Below are 27202 nucleotides of genomic sequence, written 5' to 3'. Positions count from 1 at the left end.
GATACAGTCGATCATAATATTCTTTTAGAAAGTCTGGAATATGCTGTAGGGATCAGGGGAACAGCGCTAGGCTGGTTTAAATCTTATTTGTCTGACAGATTCCAGTTTGTTCATGTAAATGATAAATCATCTTTAAACTCTGCACGATGCTGCACGGTGCTGTTGCCTTGCAGCAAGAAGGTCCTTGGTTCGATTCCCATCTGGGGGTCTTTCTGCATGGAGTTTGTTGTTATCCCCGTGCATGCGTGGGTTCTCACTGGGTACTCCGGCTTCCTCCCACAGTCCAAAGACATGCCTGTTAGGTTAATTGGTCACTCTAAATTGCCCTTAGGTGTATGAGTGTGTGCATGGTTGTCTGTGTGTTGCCCTGCGATGGACTGGCGACCTGTCCAGGGTGTACCCTGCCTCTGGCCCATAGACTGCTGGAGATAGGCACCAGCTCCCCCGTGACCCACTATGGAATAAGCGGTACAAAATGACTGACTGACTGATCTTTAAACTCCAGGGTTGATTGTGGAGTACCACAAGGTTTAGTACTTGGGCCAATTCTCTTTACTGTATATATGCTTCCAATAGGTCAAATTATCAGGCAGCATGGGATAAATTTTCACTGTTACACTGATGACACTCAGCTTTACTTATCCATAAATCCTGATGGGGCCAACCAGTTAGATAGACTACAAGTATGTCTTGAAGATATAAAAACTTGGATGACTTTAAATTTTCTGCTTCTAAATTCAGACAAGACAAAAGTTGTCCTCTTTGGACCGGAGTCTTTAAAAAAGAAACTGCTTAGTCAATCACTTAACCTGGATGGCATTAAATTGACCTCCGGTAATAATGTAAAAAACCTTGGTGTTATTTTTGACTAAGACATGTCATTTAAATCCCATATTAAACAGGTTTCTAGGATTTCCTTCTTTCATTTCCGGGACATTGCCAAAATTAGAATTATCCTATCCAGGAGTGAAAAACTAGTCCATGCATTTGTTACTTCAAGGCAGGACTATTGTAATTCTTAACTATCAGGATGTCCACAAAATACAGTTAAAAGCCTTCAGCCGATTCAAAATGCTGCAGCAACAGTTCTGAAGAAAATTAAAAACAGAGATCATATTTCTCCTATCTTAGCTTCCCTTCATTGGCTCCCTGTTAAATCCAGAATAGAATTTAAAATTCTCCTCCTCACATATAAAGCCCTTAATGATCTAGCTCCATCATACATCAGAGATCTGATTGTTCTATATGTTCCTAACAGAGAACTTCGTTCTCAGACTGCAGGTTTACTGGTGGTTCCTAGAGTCTCTAGAAGTAGAATGGGAGGCAGATCCTTTAGTTATCAGGCTCCTCTCCTGTGGAACCATCTCCCAGCTTTAGTCCGTGAGGCAGACACCCTGTCTACTTTTAAGGCTAGGCTTAAAACTTTCCTTTTTGATAAAGCTTATAGTTAGAGTGGCTTAGTTTATCCTGAGCTATCTCTGTAGTTATGCTGCTATAGGCTTAGGCTGCTGGAGAACATGATGACCACTTTCACTCTCTTTGCTACATTCTCATACTACTCTCCAATTTTGCATTATTTGCTGTTATTTCAGCTTTTAACTTTATGTTCTCTCTCTTTTCTCTTCCTAGATCTGCACCTGCCCTGACTCTGTGTCTACCTGTGACACCTTCATGGAGGGGGGCACTGTCCAAGCTTCTGCTGGCAACAACGTAATGCTCACCTTCTACTGATGATACACTTGGCCACGTCTTTCAGTGTTTAACCCTGTCTCTCTCCTACTGACTGAGCTTTTACTGTGACTAACTGTATGTGCTCTCTTTCATACTCTAACCTTGAAAACTGGCTCAGAGTTTATCTGTTCTTTCTTTCTAGATGAAACGACTAAAGGAGCTACATCCATTAACATTTACTTTTCCTTCCCATAGAAAGTACTCCTGAATCAGTGCTTCTGTGTTCTTTTTCCTTTTCTGCGTGAGTCCAAGTCAGATTTTGAGTCTATTTTTGTGCAACTTGAGTCTAGATGTCTGACTTGAGTTCCTATGTTAGGCATGCCCTATTAAAGATTGGACACTAAGTGTATACTATAGGAATTTATGTTTCAGGAAGTTACAACTTTGAAAGAAGGTCCAATATTAACATCCTAATGCCTAAACAATGTTTGTAGCTGACCACATGGCAAAACCATGAAGGTAAAATCTAGAAAATGTGGTGTTTCTTAAGTTGTTATCTAAAATGTTGCAGGTAATGCTCTTGTTTAGGTGGTACAAGCAGCACAAATGACCTGATAGTTTTAATTATCATAACAGTGAAATATACCCCCAAAGGTTCTGTATTTGCCTATTATACAGTGAACATTCCAAGCAAATGGTAAAGCGATTTCTTTATACCGTTTCACCTGATGCAAAACTGGTCCTGCTTGCAACTATACGGAGCAACCCCATTTGAATCTTTACTTCATGATAAAGAAACATATCTGTTTCATTATTCAGTCCAGCTCATGAATATATTTTTTATTCATAACACTGCTCAGAAGGCTCTTGCCAGCAAATAAGGGTTACAGACCCTGCCTGTGTCCTGCAGTGAGCGCAGACCCCTTACCCACATAACATCCTTCTACTGATACCCCAGGGGAAGCAGAGGCAGCTGGCTGCAAACTTGCCATTATTGTGGACTAAAGAAAAAGATGGCAAATATTTATCTTTGAACAGATTGGTTTGCAGGCCCTGCATACGAAACAACCCTCTCTTTTCAGAGTCCCACTGAGTGAGAATAGTATACGATGTCACATTGTAGTTAGGGGTGCAGGAATGGATGAGTAATTGGTGTTTATACAAGACCGAGTCTCGATGTGTGAATTTGCTCAAGTATATATGGGATCGTGAATGGATTTTGGTGAGAATATCTATCTGTGGCAGTGTGTATGTCTGCTCCTTAGTGAATGAGTGTAAGAATGCGTGCATGTGACAAATGGCTTACCCACAGCTTTGCAGGTCTTTGAGGCAGGGTCCATCTCGTAGCCTTCATAGCACTCACATTTATAATCTCCTTTGTAATTGATGCAAATCTGACTGCAGGCATCTGGGTTCTCACACTCGTCTATGTCTATGGAAAGGAAAACATTGAGAGAATGTAAAACCGATGTAAAATATTCCACACAAAAGATATTTTATCTGATTAAAGCATGCTCTCTATGATGAGAAAATTCATTTTTTAAAGAAAATCTTTACTTCTATGATTATTTAGGGAATAAATCTGTTCTTTGTCCAACTGTTATGATTTGGGGTTGTTTGGTTTTTTCTTGTTTTTCACAGTTAAGGTTTTGACTCGTTCTTTTGTTTATTATTATTATTCTCCTTTTTAGACTTTGAATCATGCTTCTGTTATTTTCCTGGTCATGCTTTAGTTTTGTCGTCTTGTTCATGTTTTGTCAAGTTTGGTTTTCGGATCTGGTTATGCTTTTACTTCATGTTTTTTCTAGTTTCTGTTAGTTTGTGTTCAAGAGTTTCTGTTTTTGCCGCAGCCCCGTTTTTGTTCTGTCTGTCAATTAAGTTTATTTGGTTCACCTGCTCAAAGTTAATCTGTCTCCTTGCTCCACCTGGTTTTCACTCCATATATACACACCTGTTCAGTTAGTTGTCGCGGAAACATTTTCATGCTCACGTCTTGTTTTCAATTCAAGCTCATGTCCTCCTGTTCATGTCAAGGCTGTCTTGCCAGCCTGCCCATGTCAGTTTTGCCTGTGCGTTTATTGTTTTGGTTTCTGCCTCCTAGTGAGTGAGTTTTTTTGTTATTAAACCCTTTTTCACTTACCATCACGCTGCCTGCTCATCTGCATTCTGGGGTCCTATATCTCGCAAACCTTAACACCAACTTGATAAGTAATATAAAGGTGTGAACTAACTATAGACAATGGATTAAGTGATCATGATACCACTATTTTAGAATGAGTAAAGGAAGTATAAGAGATTCACTGATTAGGCTTTTCCTGGCCAACACCAATTTTAGATGTCGTTTCAGATCTGACTTTGCCAATTCTGATTTTGACAAATTCAGATCTTTTTTGTAAAGACTTAAACAGGTAAAAGAAAGGGAAAAAAAAGCTTCAGGTTCCTTGAAAGCTGCAGTAGTTTAGAATTTATAGGAACCTGCAGGGATAACAAGATTATACCTATTGATGCATTAAAGCATACCTCCCTTACCTTTATCTCATTTATATCTTACTCAAAGTAGTGCATCAAAGTGCATGCTTTTTGTTGATACATTTATAGACTGAAATCTGTATTTGACCTGCTGATCACCAGTTAGAGACAATCAAGGACAGGTTTTGTTAAATGTTCTTGTAACATTTTCAAAATATGGCCTGTATAACCAAGATGGCGCCGACGATGGCAGCCTCGGAGCTTCGCTCTCTCTGTGTTTTTGTATTTTGTGTGTTTTTATGTTTTTCGAGCCACAGTACTGTGGTGTCATTCAGTAGAGAGGAACCTCTCAACATCAGAGAGTCCTCTCTTGGGATTTTTTTCACCATCTTTCATTGATCCGAGGTTCACTGAGCTCCTAGCAAGCGGAGCTGCGGCGCTATACGGGACACTGCGCCGAAAGCGGCGGAGGGGAAAGCGTGCTGGCGCGCTGGTAAAGCTCCGCAAAAGAGGACTTCGCACACCACTGCCTTCAATCCACCTGGCAAATGTCCGCTCTCTAAACAACAAGATGGACGAGCTGCTTCTCCTCACCGGTAAAAACACGGACCTCCGCGGATCAGCGGTTCTCTGCTTCACCGAGACATGGCTGAGTGAAAACATCCCGGACCGCGCACTGCTGATGCCGGACTTCCAGCTGCTCAGAGCGGATCGCAGCGCGGAGCTATCGGGGAAGAGGCGAGGAGGCGGAATCTGCTTTTATATAAATGAAGGTTGGTGCAGAGACATAAAAGGGCTGGGGAAAACATGTAGTCCGGATCTGGGGTCATTTTCCATAATCTGTAAACCGTTTTATTCACCAAGAGAGTTTTCCTCGTTTATAATAATTGGCTCATATTTTCCACCGCATGGCTGCACTTCTGCCGCGGAAAAACATCTTGCTGAGCTGATTACAGACCTGGAGAAAAAATACACGGACTCTTACATCATAATACTGGGAGATTTTAACAGCGCAAACCTCTCAAATGAACTCCCCAAATACAGACAGCATATTAAGTGTCCCACCAGAGACAAAAACACACTGGACCATTGTTACACAGCTTTAAAGGACTCATATCATGCTGTTACCAGGGCTGCTCTGGGTTTTTCAGATCATTATCTAATCCACCTCATCCCAACCTACAGACAGAAACTAAGAGCTTCCAAACCCAAGGTTCACAATGTTAAGAAGTGGACTGAGGAATCAAAGCAGATGCTACAGGCCTGCTTTGAATGCACAGACTGGACTGTTTTTGAAACCTCAGCCACTGACTTAAATCAACTAACTGATGTGGTGACATCATACATCAATTTCTGTGAGGACATGTGTGTGCAGACCAAGATCTTTTGCACCTTTGGGAATAACAAGCCATGGTTTACTCAACATCTCAGGAATCTGCGCAGGGAAAAGGAAGAAGCTCACAGCAGTGGAGATTGGGCGCGGTACAGGCAGGCCAGGAACAAACTAACAAAGGAGATCAAAGCAGCTAAGAGAAGCTACAGTAATAAGCTTAAGAACAACTTTTCTACTGGTGACACTTCAGCTGTATGGACCGGTCTGAGAAACCTGACTGCCTATAGGAGCCCCCCCCACCCGTCCTGAACAGAGTCATCTCCTGGCCAACCGTCTGAATGGCTTCTACTGCAGACATGACAAGAAGCCATTCACACCTCAAACCATCTCCTCCACATCCCATTCAGGAACAAATTTGACCCGTAAAACAACCAACCCCCTACCTTCAGATCCCCTGCCTGCACTAAAGATCTCCGAGGAAGAGGTAAACAGGCTCTTTCACCGCATGAAAACAAAGAAAGCTGGAGGACCTGATAACGTCTCCCCATCATGCCTGAAAGCCTGTGCAAATCAACTCGCTCTGATCTTCACAAGGATCTTCAACAAGTCACTGGAGAAGTGTGAGGTCCCCTCCTGCCTCAGACAATCCACTATCATCCCGGTGCCCAAAAAACCGCCATCCTAGGATTAAATGACTACAGGCCTGTAGCCCTGACGTCTCTGGTCATGAAATCCTTTGAGCGGCTGGTGTTGAAGCACCTGAAAGACATCACAGGCCCCCTGCTGGACCCCCTGCAATTTGCTTACCGAGCAAACAGGTCGGCAGATGATGCGGTTAACTTAAGTCTACACTTCATCCTGCAACACCTCGACCACCCAGGGACGTACGCCAGGATCCTGTTTGTAGACTTCAGCTCGGCCTTCAACACCATCATACCAGACATCCTCCACCAGAAGCTCACCCAGCTCAACGTCCCAGCATCCACTTGTCAGTGGATCAACAGCTTCCTGACGGACCGACAGCAGCAGGTGAGACTGGGGAGCATCTTCTCCCGAACCAGATCAATAAATACTGGTGCCCCCCAGGGGTGTGTTCTATCCCCACTCCTCTTCTCTCTGTACACAGATGACTGCACCTCATCGGACTCGTCCGTGGAACTCCTGAAGTTTGCAGACGACACCACTGTCATTGGACTGATCCAGGACGGTGATGAGTCTGTATACAGACAGCAGGTGGATCGGCTGGTCCACTGGTGCAGTCAGAACTACCTTGAACTCAACCCACTCAAGACTGTGGAAATGGTGGTGGACTTTCGGAGATCACCACCCCCATACACCCCCTCACCATCCTCAACAACACTGTATCGGCCGTGGACCACTTCAGGTTCTTAGGAACCACCATCTCTGAGGACCTGAGATGGTCCTCGCACATAGACACTGTTTGTAGGAAGGCCCAGCAGAGACTGTACTTCCTGAGGCAACTCAAGAAGTTCAACCTTCCACAGGAGCTGCTGGTCATCTTCTACACTGCCATCATTCAGTCTGTCCTGTCTTCATCCATCTCAGTGTGGTTTGGCTCATCCACAAAACTGGACAGGTGCAGACCGCAACGAATAATCAGGGCTGACCTTTCCTCCATCCAGGACTTATACAGGTCTAGGGGCAGGAAAAGAGCTGCTAAAATCTCTGCAGACCCCACACACCCTGCACATAAACTGTTCAGAGATTACCTTCAGGCCGCCGCTACAGAGCATTGTTTGCTAAAACCAGCCGCCACAGAGACAGTTTCTTCCCCCAGGCTGTTTCTCTGTTGAACATTCAATAGAGTATAGAACAACAGCATACAGATGTTGCAAATGCACCTTTTTATTATATATGTATATATTGTACATAGTAAATATGTATATTCTGTAATGCAAAAACAAAACCAAAGAGCAAAGTGTACCGGAGTCCAATTCCTTGTTTGTATGTATGAACTTGGCAATAAAGCTGATTCTGTAGGAAGCAAGCTGAAGACAAATATTTGGTTGCAAAAGGAAACAACAGACTGAAAACAAGAGTCATTTCTGTCATCTGTTGTGAGCAGCAGCAAAGATTCTCATAAGACCAGACTCATTTAATTGAGCCAGAGAAAAAAGGAAATAAATCAGTTGCATCTCTGCTTGTACAGGAGAACTCCCAGAGCTCAAAGTCTTGCCTATATGTGCTCCTGATGCTTGATCCTGATGCTTTGCTCCATCTCTCACCATGCACCACTTTATCTGCTCAAAGACATGGTTACACGAAATCATCTGGTTGAAAGCATCTAAGCTCTTACAACAGAAGTTTTTAGTTTGGCTTTCATGTTTGCTTTCTTTATATGTACTGTAGGTGCACTAGATAATCTGGCAAATCGTATCAATCAGTTACATCAGCAAAGAAAAAAACAAATTGTTTCTGACAATACTAGTCTTTACTATCAAGAAATTATTTATCTTTGTTTAATTTATGTCTTTTGCTGAACAGAAAGTTATATTATGTAATATTTACACTTTATATATTTCTTACCCAGACAAAATTTCTGGATATAGGAGGAGGAATGAAGATGAAAAAGACATGATTACAGTGAAGCATGGTGGTGACTCAGTAATGCTCTGGGGCTGCTTTGTTTCACCTGGCACTAAAAAACCTGCTGCCCTTTGAGGGTAAATTGGATTAAGTCAAAATTCTTAAAGAAAATGCTGACTAAGGAAGCAGAAGCTGGGCCTTAAACAGAATAATGATCGCAAAGTGCACCAAGGCTTGGTTTAAGAAGAACTAGAAGATACCAGAAGGGCCATCACAGTCAGCAGATTTAAAACATATTTCTTTTAAATCAGATTTAAAACTTAATCTCTGGTGGGATTTGAAAAACATGTTTGCAGCCAACAAACCAAGAATATTAATGAAGTGGAGTGAGGAGAGGACTAAGATTCCTTAGGGATACTGCCAGAAGCTGGTGTGAATCACATTTGCAGCAGGTCATTCCATGAAAGGTGGACTCTAAGAATTGAAGATGCGTGTCATGAAGAGGTCGAATAATTTCGAGCATTAAAAGCAAAATTTTGTGTCTTAATTTAGAAAAAACACCTGTAACATTTGATGTGTTGAGCTATTTAAAATGTTTAATTTGATTTGTTCCAGCCGCTAGTTTGAATATTTTGCCAGCAAGCATGCTGTGGTGGTTAATAATTTTACGTGCAACTGGTTGAGGTGAAACAGAAGATTAGTGAATCTGCTCTTCAGATTATGCATTTTTTATTTCACTAAAAGAGCAAGGGTATGAATCAGGCATGAATTTCTAGAAAGAGAATCAGCACAGGGTCATAATAGCCCGAGTCATTGAAATAACGAGAGGCTTTTTTAAACAAAAAAAGTTCAGTTTGATGATATTTTGGCTAGATGAGTTCAGGCATGTCACCAGGTTTTCTCAATAAAAGCACTAGTATTTTCTTTACCTCCACAAGTCTTTTTGTCCAGGAGTTTGTATCCGGAGGGGCAGTCACACTCATAACCAATTCTCCGGTCCCTGCAGATGTGGGAGCAGCCACCGTTGTTGTCTGCACACTCGTCCAGGCCTGGGGAGAGAGAGAGGAGCGGTGGGGAGGGAAGGATGGAGCAAGGGACAGAGATGTGAGTGGAGGAATAGACGAAAGCGAATAGGAGCTGAATATTGATGAAATAACTCCAGCAGATTTTTTGGTCAGAATAATTTAGCCTGCAAAGCACACAAAGAAAGAGCTGGACAGAAAGACAAAATGCCCCAGATGGTGTGTGTGGATAGTTTTAATCAACCTGCCAGTCAAGATAATTTTATCCTGTCAAGTCTGGCTGTATACATCCAATTTCCATTCAAGTAGGCAGTAAGCTTAAAAACGTTACAAAAGAGACAGAAAAACGTGTTTGTGCTACAATTATTAGCTTGTTAATAGCTTACAAGAACAGTTTCTACGATTAAGAAACCCATTCTTCACCAGGTACCACTTCACTTTATTGGCCAAGTGTTACACAAGCATCTTTTCTTCTTCATCTTTTCATCTCTATCTGTCCATTTCCTTCCTTTTCTGCACATGAAAAGAATTGACTGGATCCTTGCTGTTTTTCTTCCAATCTGTTTTATATCTGTTTCTGCACCACCGCTTATATCCCTCTGTCTTTCAATCACCCTCCAGGGAGTCAAGAGAGATCACTGCAGAGAGCTGTGGCGGGTACTTCATTATAGAATTACATTAAAGATTTAGGCTTAAGGCTACTTGTACAGCTGTGGAACAGAGACAGACAATGAGACAAAGTCAAGAATGACACAAAACTTAGTATTTAACATAGTATTAAACTGAAATTAAAGCCAACATTCACTCTGCCGTTAACCCACACATTAAATCACTCTCAGTTTTGCAATTTATGCTTGTTTCATCTATAAAGGTGCACCTCAATAAATTTTAGCATTTTAATTCAAAAAGTGAAACATATTTCAATTCATTACACACAAAGTATATTACAATTATTTATAATATTTATGTATTGCAGGCAATGAAACCCAAAAACAATACCAATAAAAAGTTGGGCATGTTATGGCCTGCACAATTATGGAGACGACTTCTGATTTTATAGTTGTCCAGTAAATAATTATTGACACAACCAAGGAGGAGAGTATTTTGCAGTATTTAAATATGTTTCTTTCTATGTGCATATGTACGTAATCTTTATTATTCAAGAATGTTGCCTCAAACCAGTCTGAGTAATTCCAGATTTGGGATTTACTGTTAGAATTTCCCGATCCAATTCCACATTAAGTTAATTGGAACAATGTTTGGTACATTAAAGCTAATTAGCTTAAAAGTGCAGTAACATACATTAATCACTACAGGAATATTGCATGGTATACATTAGTATTGTGATTGTCCCTTAGCTTACTAGGAAAGGATATTCCGGCATTCCAGTCTCCGTCTGTTTCTCTTGATGGCGACAACTATTTTGTTTTAACAGGACTTTTTGCATGAGAGCCTTCATTTGGTACTTCAGCACTGGGTTAAATGGGTTAGCTACCATCTTGGCATGGGGGCACGCCACCCTAAAGCATAGCAGTCTGTTTATATCCATGTGATTAGCCTGTGGTGACTGAGTATTTGTAAACCATTAAATATGTGAATGCAGAGGGAGCGACTCTGACCGCAGCAGCGAAGGACTTGATGAGAGGAGTGGAAACATTACATACTTTCTTGTTAGTCTCAAAGAACACCAGAAAAAGTTGCAAGATTTGTTGCTTATTGTGTCAGTTGGCAACAACCTTTTTGGGATATTTGACCACGAAGCGCAAGTAGGTCACTTGGCACCAACAGACAGAAGGTTGCAGGAGCCAATATAGTCTCTTTTTAACTACAAAGAACAATTTAGATGTTGGAAATCACTTAGATTTTTAAGGAAAACACAGATTTGTTAAATCAGAAAAATAACCTGCTTATACTGAAGCATGGCTAATTGACTAACAGCGAATTTAGTCAATTAACCAAATTATGGGCCACAAATATAATCCCAGCACATCGAGAGTTGAGCTTGTCAAAGCCTCTAGCATCAATCAGTTGAAAAGGCTGAGATCAGGACTCCAATCCGACACTTGCCACTTCCCAACTGAAAACAAGCATCAGTCTTTTTTACTGATAAAAAAAATCTAGATGTATGGTTTCCTAATGAATAGTTTAACATTAAAATACAGTGTGTACAATGTGACCTTTACATATCCAAAGCTAAATGTAGCAAAATGTACTAAAGTAGACTTTAATTCAAGCTTAAATAACTTCCAATTTCAAAATGCATTTCAGAGATAGAAGGCTATAGGTAAATAAAAGTAAAAAAAATGTTTAGCTCTAATTTTATGCAAACTATAATCACTATCGGTTTTTTAAGATAAAATCCGCTGACACTGATTTTTAAGACTTAGTTCTAGAGGCACATTTTAAACTAAGTTCAGAATTAAAAAACAACTGCAGTAGAGACTTGAGATTACTCAAATTATTTTCGCCATGTATCAACGGTTATATTCACTTCATCGGACTGTATGTAATATCAATGATTTGATGGGTAATATAATAACAGGATATATACTTCTCCTTTCAGATCAGAGCGACCTTAATGGACAATCTGCTAACATATAATTTTCTACCCACATACAGGAAAATGATGTTACACTCCACTTCAGAGAAAACATTCTGCCAGTGAAGGGCAGCTTACTTGAGAAACCTTGGACACTTTTTGATGAGCTTGAGACAACTCTTACTGATGTGACAAAAGTAACTTGAGCTGAAATTACAGGAAGTTCCTTAACGCCAAATTCTTTTAAGATTAAAAACTGCTATATTATGAGGGATTTTCTCATCTGTCCTTCTCTGTTTGCTTTGCATCATTTTGGGAGATGTGATTGAAAATCGTAATGTGTGTGACTCCTAACAAATAATGTAGTGCAGTCACGTTTTCCTGGCTAAGATTGCAGTAAGAGAGAGCAGGGTCGCTCAGTTCTTTGATCATGACACAGCTGAGAAGTGTCCTAATTTACCCTGCCTTGATCAAATGAATCTCCCGTTTCCATGAGAAACGACCACCCACACAATTTATACGGCTTATACATTTGCAGGTAAATCACTCTGGCACATCTGAAGACTGATAACTCTCAGAACATTTGGGTTTGAGGCTGCTTGAAGTAAAATGATCTTACCACACTCCTTCACTGGCTCATCTGACCAGTCTTTGCAGTCCTTCACATTGTCGCACACCTTGCTGCTGTTGATGCACTCCCCGTTCTTACAGCGGAACTTCTTTGGTCCGTCACACTTTGTAACTTGAGGGAAAATAAGAGAAAACGTTTTTTTTTTCTTTGTACTTCTTGTACAGGTCCTTCTCAAAATATTAGCATATTGTGGTAAAGTTCATTATTTTCCATAATGTCATGATGAAAATTTAACATTCATATATTTTAGATTCATTGCACACTAACTGAAATATTTCAGGTCTTTTATTGTCTTAATATGGAGGATTGTGGCATACAGCTCATGAAAACCCAAAATTCCTATCTCACAAAATTAGCATATTTCATCCGACCAATAAAAGAAAAGTGTTTTTAATACAAAAAATGTCAACCTTCAAATAATCATGTACAGTTATGCACTCAATACTTGGTCGGGAATCCTTTTGCAGAAATGACTGCTTCAATGCGGCGTGGCATGGAGGCAATCAGCCTGTGGCACTGCTGAGGTCTTATGGAGGCCCAGGATGCTTCGATAGCGGCCTTTAGCTCATCCAGAGTGTTGGGTCTTGAGTCTCTCAACGTTCTCTTCACAATATCCCACAGATTCTCTATGGGGTTCAGGTCAGGAGAGTTGGCAGGCCAATTGAGCACAGTGATACCATGGTCAGTAAACCATTTACCAGTGGTTTTGGCACTGTGAGCAGGTGCCAGGTCGTGCTGAAAAATGAAATCTTCATCTCCATAAAGCTTTTCAGCAGATGGAAGCATGAAGTGCTCCAAAATCTCCTGATAGCTAGCTGCATTGACCCTGCCCTTGATAAAACACAGTGGACCAACACCAGCAGCTGACACGGCACCCCAGACCATCACTGACTGTGGGTACTTGACACTGGACTTCTGGCATTTTGGCATTTCCTTCTCCCCAGTCTTCCTCCAGACTCTGGCACCTTGATTTCCGAATGACATGCAGAATTTGCTTTCATCCGAAAAAAGTACTTTGGACCACTGAGCAACAGTCCAGTGCTGCTTCTCTGTAGCCCAGGTCTGGGGAATGCGGCACCTGTAGCCCATTTCCTGCACACGCCTGTGCACGCTGGCTCTGGATGTTTCTACTCCAGACTCAGTCCACTGCTTCCGCAGGTCCCCCAAGGTCTGGAATCGGCCCTTCTCCACAATCTTCCTCAGGGTCCGGTCACCTCTTCTTGTTGTGCAGCGTTTTCTGCCACACATTTTCCTTCCCACAGACTTCCCACTGAGGTGCCTTGATACAGCACTCTGGGAACAGCCTATTTGTTCAGAAATGTCTTTCTGTGTCTTACCCTCTTGCTTGAGGGTGTCAATAGTGGCCTTCTGGACAGCAGTCAGGTCGGCAGTCTTACCCATGATTGGGGTTTTGAGTGATGAACCAGGCTGGGAGTTTTAAAGGCCTCAGGAATCTTTTGCAGGTGTTTAGAGTTAACTCGTTGATTCGGATGATTTGGTTCATAGCTCGTTTAGAGACCCTTTTAATAATATGCTAATTTTGTGAGATAGGAATTTTGGGTTTTCATGAGCTGTATGCCAAAATCATCCGTATTAAGACAATAAAAGACCTGAAATATTTCAGTTAGTGTGCAATGAATCTAAAATATATGAATGTTACATTTTCATCATTACATTATGGAAAATAATGAACTTTATCACAATATGCTAATTTTTTGAGAAGGACCTGTACTACCTGACGTTTTTAGTTAATTTTAGTTCAAACACATCAGAAGTCAAAAGTGTCTAAGAACAAAAGTTTTGATTGCCTGAAGATGCAGGTTACTAAATGTTTTGAATTGTCAGGCCAGCACTACCTATAAAACTATAGCTAATTTTATATGCATATATTTCTGTGTATTCTATCTCCCTTAGATTAATTAAATGCCATTTCTTTGTGAAATATACAAATGTGTAAATGTGTGGGATTCTTTTTCAAATAGTTAGCCAATATTCGGATACTGCAGACAGTGATCAAAACATTTGTTCTTCCGTTTTTTTTTCTTTTCTTCTCATTAGCCTGTTTAATTTAAACTAAGAAAGAAATGAGAAAATATAAAAATGCGCTGGTGGTGTAGGGGTTAAGCGCGGGACCATTTATAAAGGCTATAGTCCTCAATACGGCCATCCCTGGTTCGAGACCCAGGCCTGGCGACCTTCTGCTGAATGTCTGCCCCTCTTTCCTGTCTGCCTACAGTCAAAAAATGAAAAATAAAGGCCTGTAGTGCTGGACAAAATATCTTTAAAAATTTACATTATCTTTAGTTTGAAAGTGCCTTTCAACAGTATTCATACCTCTTAAGCAGATTGTATAGATTGCTGTTATGATTTGGGGTTGTTTGGTTTCGGGTTTTTTCTTTGTATGTTTTTTCACTGCTCAAGTTTTGAATCATGCTTCTGTTTATTATTTTCCTGTTTATGCTTTTGTTTCATGTTTTTCTAGTTATATTTCTGTTAGTTTGTTTCCTTGGATTTGTGTTCTGTTCAAGCCATGTTTTGCTCCTCTCACGTTGTGCTCTCTGTTAATTATCTTTATCCGGTTCACCTGCTCCAAACTAATCTGTCTCCTAGCTCCACCTGGTTTACACTCCATAAAATACACACCTGTTCTGTCATTCGGGGCGGAAACATTTCTCAAACCAAGTCTTGTTGATTTTTGATCATGCCATGCCTGTCTCGCCTGCCCTTTTGTTGTTTTGTTCCTGCCTCCAGCTGTGAGTGAGTTTTTGTTATTAAACCTTTTTTTCACTTACCATCACGCTGCCTGCTCGTCTGCATTCTGGGGTCCTATATCTCGCAAGCCTTAACAGATTGCATCTGTATCAATCATTTCAATTTTGTATTATCAATATCTTGCCAACAGATTAGATTTAAGTCTAGACTTTGACTAGGTCATTTTAACGTGATTATTCTTTATTTATGCCATTGAAGCTCTGGCTGTATATTTATTGTTATTGTCCTGCAGGAAGGTGGACCTCCTCCCCAGTTATCCAGTTGGAAATTTTCTTAACTCCATCCATTCTTCCCATCAGTTCTGAAACGTTTCTCTGTCTCTGCTGAAAAAAACTTTCTCCACAGTATGATTCTGTGTGAGTTTTACCCCACACATAATGTTGTGCATTAAGGCCAAAATATATTTTATTTTCCTGGTCAGAAAAATATAAACTATAAAATCTAATCAGAGCCTTTTTTCCTCCACATGCTTGCTGTGCCTCCTTACATGGCTTTTTTCAGCAACGACTTTCTTTTAGCTACTTTTCCATTAAGGCCAGATTTATGGAGTGCAGGACTAATAGCTGACTTGTTGACAGATTCTCCCATTTGATCTGCTGATTTCTGCTCGGATTAATGCTCTCCATGTTAGGCAACTCCCACCAACGTTTCTTGGTGGAGATGTGTTCAGGCCACCGCCGTATTTTACGTGTAGACAAAAAGTTAAATGGACTGAACTTAAATAGGGGTTTGTAGTCATAGCGACCACTTAAAGTGCTTTTACAATAGAGTCACCCAGCCAGACTCAGAAATGTGCACAGCTGCACATATCCATATGTACAGCAGTAGGCAACTTGGGGTTGGCTGTCATGCCCAGGGTCACATTTCAATGTGACAGCAAATAAAGCTGGAACTGAATCTACAACTTTCTGATTGCAAGAAAGTTGCACATTTAGTTGTGGCCCATTGTATTAGAGCACATTCTTTTACATGTTTCCTGAGTTCCCTACATGGCTAGATTCAAACAGTCCCCATTACCTGGAATCTTGACATTTTCTGATTCTTGATGTTCTAGTTTTACATGAGAATGTGATGCTAGGTCTCCATGATGCTGTTTGTTCTCTAATGTCTTGACAGAACAACTAGAGTGAGATTGAGTACATCAACAGTTCGACTATTTGCTAATTGCTTGACTTCTGAAAGCAATTGGCTGCATTGGATTTTATTTAGGGGTATCATATTGAAAGGAGCTAAATACAGATGTATCTCACACTTTTCAGATTTTAATATGTAAAAACTTTGACAATCATGTATCACTATTCTTCCACGTGACATTTATGCATTGGTTTGAGTCTATCAAATTAAACCCAGTTTGTGGTTTTATTGTGACAAAATTGGGTATAAAGACTTTTGCAAAGCAATAAAGATTTCATACATTTTAAATCCTCGAATTAGAGAAGATCATATTACATACCCATTAACTTGTTGTTATCCATAAACATCTAAACTGATACAAGTAGATTAGTAAGAAACTTGTCTGTTTTACACATTGTTTCATATATTCTGAGTAGTTAGTGAGCAATTACAAAATATCAATAGTTTCCATACTCCTAAATGCTCTTTCTTATAGACTATCAAGGAGCAGAATCAACCAACAAAGCCATCTGAAATGCTTTTGCTGGGTATCCCGATGGAGCTCATTAAAAGTATTAAAGCAGTAAATGGACCAATGTTTAGATTAAATAAATTATATCAAACAACTGAATAAATCATGGGAGCTATCCGACTGAGAAGACTGTATGCAGGTGATAAGTTACCGTTGACACAACCAGCCTCGTCACTGTAGTCTGGGCAGTCGTGAACTTTATTGCACTGTTTGGTTCCGTGAATGCAGGAACCGTCGCCACACTGGAACTCATCAGGTCGACACGTAAGCAGGGCTGAGGGGCACAAGCACAACATATGGACGCAAGGAGCAATTAGCTGAGCCTTAACATTTTTTACTGCAAAAATAGTCTCAAACATGGACAGCTTGTTGAAATTGTGTAATTTTGTGACACATTTAATTTCTTTTAAATGTCAACTTATAGGGTTTTCCAATCTAAAATGAATCGATAATCTTCCAGCTCTTACCGGCACACAGATATCCTCACAACACATAAAGAAAGAAGGCAGTTAATTATGCCATGTGTGCGCACATCCAGTGTTTCAAAGTCTGAATAAAGATATTTGTTCAGGCTTGCTCTAACAACAGAAAGGTTTATTCCACTCATTCATCTTTTTAACTGGCTCTTTAGTTATTCATGTGCTGTGTTTTGAACCAGGTCTGCTGAAGCATGGAGGCAGACATGATCAATAACTGTGGAGCCTACAGAAATTAGCAACCTGCAATGACTAATTGCAAAGATGGCATAAAATGCGGCCACACATAGCTTTCACACAAAAAAGCCGGTCTTTAAGTGTGCACATAGACAGATAAAGCGAGTAAACTATGTTTAGTATCATAGAAAGGTGTGTGCGCAGTTATGTTAATAGAAAGGGCACACTGACTCAAACTGCTTAAATAAAAATTCAAGATGAACCCAAATGTTAATCCTAAACAAGCACAGAGTGCAAGAGATAATCCTGCTCCATCACAAAATGTGCTGATTCTCTCAGCCAAATCATTAAGATCTGCGCTCAGCTAATTATGATAATTCCTAGGGATGAATAGTAATGATAACGGATTGCCATCTGTGGAAGTGCTGGCAGCACAGAATATCAACCTGTGACCGTTTCTCATTTACATTAACCTCCTCTCACCCTTCTGACTGTGACTTGTCTCAAGACGTCTGAAGTCACCCCTAAAAATATCGAGCAGTGGTTCAAATAAAACAGGAGATACAAATAAAATGGGGGTTGGAATTCCCAGAGAGATGGAGCGGCCAATCTGGATTACACATTCTCACATCTCTGATTTACATTGAAATGCTGCACCTCCCTAAACGTCTCTATAGTCTCATTTACATTACACAGACACCCCAAACCATTCCATCTTGTTTTACATAAAGCTCCAACCACCCAAATTTATTCTCTACATAATGAGCAGCCAAACAGATTTCAATGCATACAACACGACCAGACCTCATCCATCACCATCTAAGCAAGGTTGTTAAAACCCTCTTAATTAATATAAGTAAACTTCACAATTATGCAAAGCTAGTTCAGCATTTAGATTCTGTTGTTAAATACTTTCAGTGATTTCTTTTAATCAATTAAATTAAGTCCAGTCCAATTAGTTAAATTTTTGATTTTAAAGCTATTACTCATATATGGCACTCAAAAATTTTAAACTTTACTGCAGCTTTAGGACATTTTCCTTACAGATTTAAACAGAGTTTGAGAGTCTATGTTGAAGTCTATCAATGAAGGTCTATGTTGCTTAATTAAAAGTCATAGGAGAGTTAAATGGCTAATTATAAATTAGCAAAACAGAGTCATCAGTTAAATACAGAGGCAGTCTAATCTGGTTTAATTAAATAACAAATATATAAGGATTTTGTAAAACAACACATTAGATAGATAAGTATGAAAGTTAGACCGGATTAGCCTTATGTTCTGTTCAAATTAAGCAAAGCGATAAAATCAGACATGGTTAGCACATTTAATTAACCCTAACAACTTTTTCACCAAATTTAGACATCCGATGTTAACTTCTCTTCACCTTTTTACTTTTAAACCACATGTTTTAATAGAGGACAAAGTTGTCTGATGCCTTTGCAATTGAAATTGTAATTAATTCTCAAAAAATGTATCAGTATGTAAATTTAAAAAATCCAGAATTTGGAAGTGTCTGGTTTACATTTGTAGTCATGCTAGAAGTCAATTATGTTTAAGTGGAATTTAGACTGAAAGATGTGGGACAAAATAGTCTTTCATCAGCTAATGGCAAATGAGATGCAAAGGTCAGAATGTTGTGGCACATTTCACACAAAATGATTATAAAGTTTACATTTTGACATCTAACTCTCTTTAGCCTCCTAGCGCAGCTTTATCTAAGCGCATTTCTTATATAAAATGTAGACCATTACCTTAACTCACAGATTTCTAAAAGGCTACTATTATTTTCATATTGAGACAGAAGTTGAAAACAGTAGAGAATAAAAACAAAAAACCTTTGCTGTTCTCCATGAAGCCTTCCTATAGGATTAAACTTGCTCTTTCTCAGTCTCTCACAGCTGAATGAGAAGTAGACGTGTCTCTACATGTAGTTGAAAATGCTGTTACCTTTTAAACAGGTTTTTTAAATCTGTATTTTATCTGACTTCATTTTCAAATACCTTACTGAAAAGATTTGGGTCTTCTGCAGTCAGTAACCGTGTCCAAACCTGCGTCTCTAAATGTGAGAGCAGATATGTTCTTGCTGCAGTGCTCCTTTCTGCACTCCTGATCGGTCTGAGTTGTGTGGAAGCATTCATCACAGTGTTGCTGTGCTTGTATCATGTCTTACATGCGAAGCTGCTGTGATCTCACTGAGTGGTGTGTGGGAGTGTGAAGAGGAGACCAGATGGGGGTCTAGCTGGATGAAGGACCCTCACATCCCACTCACACACACGCGCACACACATACTGTGAAACGTGACATTCTTCTTCAGCTTGTGAAGATCACATGGTTGCATAGCAACACACTCAGGGATCATGGCTGTATGGTTAGCAGTGATCTTCCTTCAGTCCCATTTGTCACAAAGTCTTCGTTTACAATAAATAGCAGGTAAGTCTTTCACGTGTAACCATCCAGTGAAGGAAAGCGACACACATGCACTTTTCCCTAACATATTATGTTGCTACTGATTTCACATCTATAACAATGGATTTAACCTTCAAAGAGAGGCTGTGCACAGAGCAAACAAACTACATGAATTAAACATAGCATTACATTTGGATAACCTAATCTGCTATTAGAAAAATATCATGAAGACGTACGTAACTTTATTTGAAATGCTTTAAAATGTGCACGGACCAAGCATCTCTTTCTGACAATACAGCAGTGATGTACGTGCAGTTTTAAATAAACTTTATGAGCTTTGTTTTAATAAAGTCAGGCTTTAGTGGTTTGATTATTTCATTCATGTTTCTAATCACTCAGAGCAGGCCTGTCTGCTGATGTGCCTGGGGGAATACTATATCATCCTCTGGCAACACAGGCAATTGTTGTTAGCAGAATAAATTTGGTCTGTGAGAGATTGTTTGGTCGCAATTATAACGACAACATCAGCATCCTTTTATCATGCGGCTGTGTTCAGCACTCATTTATCAACCCACACATCAGTCCAACTACACAAACGCTGATACAGCCACAGCTGACTTACGACAGTTTGCTTCATCTGATTTATCTTTGCAGTCTGCGTCGCCATCACACTTCCAGTGCATGTGCATGCACTCTCCACTGCCGCACTGGAAGTCGCCGACTGGACAGCGAGGTTTCTGGGCCTCGGTCCTGCGGCTACACCGCTCCATGGACTCGTCTGACTTGTCTTTACAGTCTGGGTCACCATCGCAGCTCCAAAGGTCAGGGATGCATTCAGAGTCATTACAGCGGAACTCGTGCTGGCCACAGGTGGGAGCGGAGCACTTGGCCTCATCGCTGGCGTCCCCACAGTCGTCATCGCCGTCGCAGACGAAGATGGGTGCTATACACTTTTCGTTACGGCACTTAAAATCTTTTGAGGAGCAGGCCTTTTCATCTGAAAAAAGGATGGGACAGGAGATGACAAAGGTTAACAACATTTCCTTTAAAATAATGAAGTAGTTTTTATTTATTTATTGCATATTCAACTATCAGCCACAACATTACCAGTACTCAACACTCATAAGTACAAATAAAATATTGTAAATATTCTCATAACCAAGCAATTTTCTTATGAGAACACTTGGCATCCATGTGATTGTACTATATTTCTCACGTAAACATTGAAGAAGTCCAGGTTTATCCCTTAAGTATTTATAGAAGAACCCTCATTTATGCATACTTTTAAAGTATAATCTAATTTAGTCATATTTTAAACTTGCTGATTGTCTTTAGTAAACATATCTTACTAAAAGAGACTCATGTCATTTTTAACTTAAAGCATAAATAATAAGTGATTTGTTGCAATATTTTCTTTTCAAAATAGCTCAAGAGATTGGATAAATAATCTCTGTGAGCATTATTTTTAAGTTTTGCAGAAATTTCTAATTTGATTTAGGTCAGGACTTTGACAGGACCATTCTACAAAACAAATGTGCTTTGGTTTAAAACAATCCTTTGTAGCTGCGGCTGTATGTTTAAGGTCATTGTCTGGCGAGAAGGTGAACCCAAGTCTCAGATCTTTTGCAACCTCTAAAAGGTTTTCTTTCAGAATTGCCCTATATTTGTTATATCAATCTTCCCATGAACCTCCACTAAACTCACACTTTTTACCCTGTTGAAAGCATCCTCACAGCACGATGCTGCCACTACATTGTGTCACCATAGAAATGGTGAGTTCAGGTTAATGTGTGGTGTTTGCCAAAAAGTTCAACTTTAGTTACATCTAACCAGAGCAGTTTTCTCAGCATCTTTGCTTCTTGCCGCTGTTTATAAAGGCTACGTTTGTGGGGTGCACAACTAACAGCTGTCCTGTCAACAGATTCTCCCACCTGAGCTGTGAATCTCTGCAGCTCCTCACAAGTATCTATAGATCTTAATGCTGTACTTGTTGGCCTGTCAATTTAGGTGGATGGCCATGGCTTGGTTGGTTTGCAATTGTGCAATATTCTTACTCTTGCTATAATGGATTAAACCAGGGGTATTGAACTTCAGTCCTTGATGGACAGTGTCCACTAAATTCTTTTTGTGACTCAGCTCTAACACACCTGAATAAAATAATTACGTTGTTAGCAGGTGTATTGAAGTAGAGATACAGGTAAAGGTTGCAGGACACAGGAATTTGAGGACTGGAGTTTGACTCACGTATTAAACTGTGCCTTGTGAGATGTTCAAAGACAGGGATATTGTTTTAGGCACGCATTAAACCTCTTCACACCTAAAAATACTATTTAGGGGTATTTAAAGGGGCTGAATACAAATGTATGCCACACTTTTCAGGCTTTTAATTATTAATTTTGTTTTGAGAACCATGTATAATTTTATTTCTACATCACAATTATGTGTCACTTTGTGTTGAGCCATCACATAACATTCTGATAAAATACGTTGAAATTTGGGTTTGTAATAAAAAAACGGTTTTCATAAAAGAAGTCACTTTATATTTTACAAAAAACATAAATTTTGTATAATAAAGGAGACAGACATTCAAAACGGATTGCATTTATTCAAATTCCTTCGAAGCACAGAAATGCTATGCATGCAGCACCATCTTTCCCTGCTTCTCTGGAGATAGCATAAAAGCGAGTGCTGGCGTTAAAATGTATCTTTAATGAGATGAGTACAATTAGACGACTTTCTTTTTAGCTTTTGAACTGTTGAGTCATATAAGTAAAAGGAGGAGTTTGGTTGAAAGCAAAAACATGTGGCACTTGAAATCTGACAGAACAAATGGTAGCAGGTGAAAAAAACAAAGGAGATATCCACAAAGCATGAAGCTCAGCGACTGAATAGCCATAAAAAACAACAATGGCACAATGAAAGATCATCTGTTATGACTGATAAAAAACTGATCCCAAAAACTGGAAATCTCTATCTCTGTATTACTGAACAAACAATACTCTACAGTCTCAGAAACATACTGCTGACTATATTTAGCACCAGGTAAAGAGCATTTGCATAGAAAAAGTCTAGTCTAAAAAAATTAGAATATAATGAGCCTAATCTGGGACACAGCAGCAAGGGCTAGCTGTAGTGCATGACATTCTGCAGTAGCGCTTTGGCATGTTTGCACAGAAACATTGGTGAAGAACGCTTATTCAACCTTGTCTGATAGAGCTCTTTATGCTTGGTTTGAGGAGTTGTGTTGTGTTCATCTTTTACAGGAAAACTCTTTTTCCCCATTTGCCACATGAAAATAGTGACATTTTCAAGACCAGGTTACACAAAAAGCCCTTTTATAATAGCTACCTCACACTATCCATCCTGTACCTGCCCACACTGGGAGACTCATCATGATAACAGGCAATTGGATTCCATGGTAGCTATTAGAGCTAGCATGCTAATCACCCCCACTCAAATCCATGTAATTTAATTATGTAATTGAGATGAGCATGCTCGTTTGAGGAGTCTGTGCAAAGACAAACCTTAAATATCAAATGTTTTTTTGTGTATGAAAAATATAGACATATATAATTCATGCCAGCCAGTGACAGTGTACCAGAACTTGGGTTAAATCCATTTGTTTTTCATGCTTCAAAGAGTTTTTCATTACAGCAGATTGTTTGTTCAAGTGTTGGCAATAAAACAGTGAAGCATGGACAAGAAACTCAACAGTATTTTTCCCACTGGGACACTGAATTACAGGAGACTAAAATCTGTTTTGAAACTCTCTATTTTCACTGTAGAAACAATCAGCTTGCAGGGATTTCATTCATTCATTCATTCAGTTTTCTTTTTAATCAAAAACCATTGTGACAGTTTGAAATTCCCAGTTTGTTTATAAGTCTTCAACGAATAGGGGGAAGTTTGAGGTGGTTTAATAACATTTTTGTCAAACTGACATGAATATTCAGATAGATTATAACAAAACTGTCATGATCCTCCTGTGTTAGGCTTTGAGTCTAAGTTTCTCATTGGTTTCTCGGCACTTCCCTGTTTATGTTCTTCAGTTGCTGTTATTTTCAGTTTATTCATATTAGACCAAGTTAATGACTTATTCTTGTGTTTAGATATTTATGTTCATTATCTTATACCTTTGTTTACTTATTCTTAGATTCCTGTACATTTTGAGTTCTGTTTAGAATCTCTGCTCATCTGTGTTAATTAGCCTCCCTTCTTCAGGTGCCTGCATTTGCTCTCTCACTATCTGCTTCTTTTTCCCCCTGATTAGCTCTGATTGTTCATCAGTCCATTCTCCAACCTACATCCGTACTTATACTCTCCAGTTTTCATTGTTCTCTACTGGTTCCTTCTGTTATCTACCTGGCTGCATGTCTGTTTCTCTGCATGTCTTCCGCATCCAGATCTCCGAGTTTTCTATATTAAATATCTTCATTTCTCCACTATGCTTTTGGGTTCTCATCTACCAAAATATGACAAAAACATGTTCAGTCATAAAATATGTATTTGTTTTTATCAATGGTCACTGCAGAGTGTTATATGTTGTTCATCTGAGGATGTTTCTACTTACTAATGCTCAGAGAAACAAGGTGATTTCCATTATATAGAATTTGTAAAACCTTAAAATTTTACGTTTGCACTATTTATCATCACTACAGCTTTTATTGTGAACAGACACTTAAATGAAAATGATATGCATTCAAACCCTAAGTTGATTGAGAAGTTGAACTTTGAAACAGATAGGATTGGATGGCCATCAGATAGCCGTACAAGCAGGAATGAATCACAAATGTTCAACAGAGATTCGTGTGATATGCAAAAAAGTCTATGTTTCTGTTAAGGGTGTAATTATTTCCGTTATAACTACTTGCTGCCAGCATTACTTTGTCCCATGAAATAATTCTAACCTATCATGAATCTCAAATATAAAGTTTAAGTTTACTTTAAGTTTCACACACTTTTGTATGACATGAGACTGAGAAAATTGATGCAAAACTGTTTTTCATTATTCAGATTTATATATTTTGAACAATATTCTAACATTCTCTGACAGGACCGTTTATATTAGACATTTTCTAACACAATAGTAGCATACAATCAGAACCCAGATGGCAACTTCATAAAGTTATTCTAAAAAATTCATACAACAACAAAAAATACCTAAGCATCTTAAATCCGAAGATGAACCATGACAAGTTTGAAATTACCTCTCAACTGACATTTGTTTCTAGCACCTGGAAACGGTTAGGGTTTAACTAATTAAAAGAAAATGCCAACAGGCCAGTTTTAAGCCTTGAGAACCAAATATTCTGTAGTGTGCAACATGTTTTCATTTGGCAATTTTCTACAGCAGAGCTACAAAGACCAAAGGAAACGTCAATAACCCAGTGTTACTTAAATCCTTTAATCTTGTTTTGGGTCAATGAATCAGCTTTGCCTGCAGGTACCCAAAGGGTCTTACTGGTGGTAGATTCATCAGCAGATGTACAGATGTGTTTTCCTATTACAAGAGACCTAATCCGCAGATCAGTAAGCTGACTTGATACAGACAAGACGGGCAGTGCAGAAAACCGAAAAAGAAATACAATTCAACCATGGAGAGAATGTGGTTATTACAGATTACAGAAAAATTCAAAAATAAATACATTTTAAATACCTATTTAAATTAGTCATAGTTAGTTTGGGCATGTCTAAAAATTCTGAGAATAATCATTAAAAGCAAAATTTTTTCTGAAATTAGAAATGCAAAAAGAGTCAGAGGACTCACACTTTGCTTTGTAGCTGAACCCCTGACTCATAATAAAGCACATCTTTCCAATGGATAATTTAAGTAATTCCAATTTCAAATAGATAGTCTGTACCTGATTACATCTGGACTGTAAACTTTCCCCATTGGCACATTGGTTTAACCTGGGGTCATAGTTTTTTATCCATTTTTGCCCCGACACACCTCTCGATATATAATAGATGGAAAAGTGTGATAGGGCACTGCTCATTCACCTTCTGAAGTACAATTAATTTAACTTGTGTCCAGTAAGAACCATCACACAGAAGGCCGCTATGAGTACATGCATTAGGATAAAAGATGTAGCCTCTACAGTCATGTTCAACAAATTCGAATATGTGTTCTGATGAGGCTCCTCTGTCAGAAGTACATTTTGAAAATAACAACCTTCAAACATCATTTTCATTAAGTCCAAATTTCTGTGTTAAAAACGTTTTTTATTGGTCTGATGTAATATTCTAATCTTAAATGTGGAGTTTTCATTAGCTATAAATGCAAAATCATCATAATTAACAGAAATAAAGGCTTGAAATCATCTGTCTGTTAGTAATTAATCTTTATGGTGTGTTTCAATTTGTGAATAAAGTTACTAAAATAAATTACATTTCCCTAATTTATTGAATGCGTCTGTATACAGAAGCACACAAATATGGGCTCTACAAAATCCAAACCAATGTCAACAACACTCACAAATGTACATTCCACTACGAGTCCATGGCTTTAATGTTTCTGCAGCAAGAAATCCAATCAGACCAATCAGACATGGTCTAACATGTCAGGCAGAGTCACGAAGTACATGTGAGCATGCGTGGGCTCACCAACATGTACGTATCTACAAACCAGAGTTCCCCCAGGTGTCCTGCCAGAAATACACGCTGAGCATCACAAGTAAGTATAGGTAAACCAGAACCAGAAATAAAACAAATACTTAATAGCCATGGATTGGCACTAGTTGTACAATCTGCTATATACTGTGAGCAATTTAAGGATATTTTGTGGTGCTAGTGGCCTTTATTGACATTAATTTGACAGAAAACAGGCAGAGAGAGGACATGCAGCCAAGACTCCAAGCTCAGGATTCAAACCCTGGTATGCACCCATCTACACCAAACAATGCCCACAAACTGAACATTCTGTATTTGCCTTTCACAAAAGTTGGGAAACATGGCGGCAAAGAAAAGCGGAGAGGAGAAACAAGAAGAGGTGACAACATAAACCTTAATTTACGGTGTCCTTTCATTATGTTTTGTGGTAACATTTAAAGTGTTTTTTTTACAATTGATTTCTACTTACATAAGCTTCAAGACAACGGAGAGAAGATGTCAAGAAGATAAAATCAAGCAAATAATCTACCTTCACCCTCAGCATGTTTACTTTCTTCATATCCAGATTTTTCTACAGTCTGAGTTTGGTGGTACCCTGAATATTAGTATCTTCCAGTCAAATGCATAATACACGTTCAAGTGTTAAAAACAGAGTTTATTACTCATGCAAGTGAAAAACAGGTTACTTAAGGCCTTATTTGAAGCTCAACCCCTGAGGCCAAACACCGATTCAGGAGAGTGCTGCTCATGCAGTTGGTAACATATTAACTGAAGGAAGGCCAGTTATTAAAACCAAAGGGTTTCTGACAAAGTGGTACAAATTTCAATGATTCTGTTTCAGTGTAGTTATATGGGAACATTGCTTTTTATTGTGGTGAATTAAGATAACACTATTACAACGTGGC

General features: G+C 39.1%; 1 protein-coding gene across 5 annotated transcripts in view; it reads right to left on the bottom strand.

The window, feature by feature from the left end:
• The window catches only part of lrp8 (low density lipoprotein receptor-related protein 8, apolipoprotein e receptor), a 238165-nt gene that overhangs the window by 63843 nt on the left and 147120 nt on the right, over positions 1 to 27202 (bottom strand). For all 5 annotated transcript variants that reach the window (XM_047375057.1, XM_047375060.1, XM_047375059.1 and 2 more), the window contains exons 5-9: positions 20311 to 20685; positions 16781 to 16903; positions 12201 to 12323; positions 8950 to 9069; positions 2978 to 3103 (exon numbers count right to left, since the gene is read on the bottom strand). In XM_047375057.1, the coding sequence (XP_047231013.1) occupies positions 2978 to 3103; positions 8950 to 9069; positions 12201 to 12323; positions 16781 to 16903; positions 20311 to 20685 (867 nt within the window). The remainder of the gene's footprint in view (positions 1 to 2977; positions 3104 to 8949; positions 9070 to 12200; positions 12324 to 16780; positions 16904 to 20310; positions 20686 to 27202) is intronic.

This window comes from Girardinichthys multiradiatus, chromosome 9 (genome assembly GCF_021462225.1).
Source record: "Girardinichthys multiradiatus isolate DD_20200921_A chromosome 9, DD_fGirMul_XY1, whole genome shotgun sequence".
Classification (NCBI taxonomy): Eukaryota; Metazoa; Chordata; class Actinopteri; order Cyprinodontiformes; family Goodeidae; genus Girardinichthys; species Girardinichthys multiradiatus.
The sequence above is the reverse complement of the archived record's forward strand: the minus strand, read 5'-3'. Positions and strand labels throughout refer to the sequence as shown.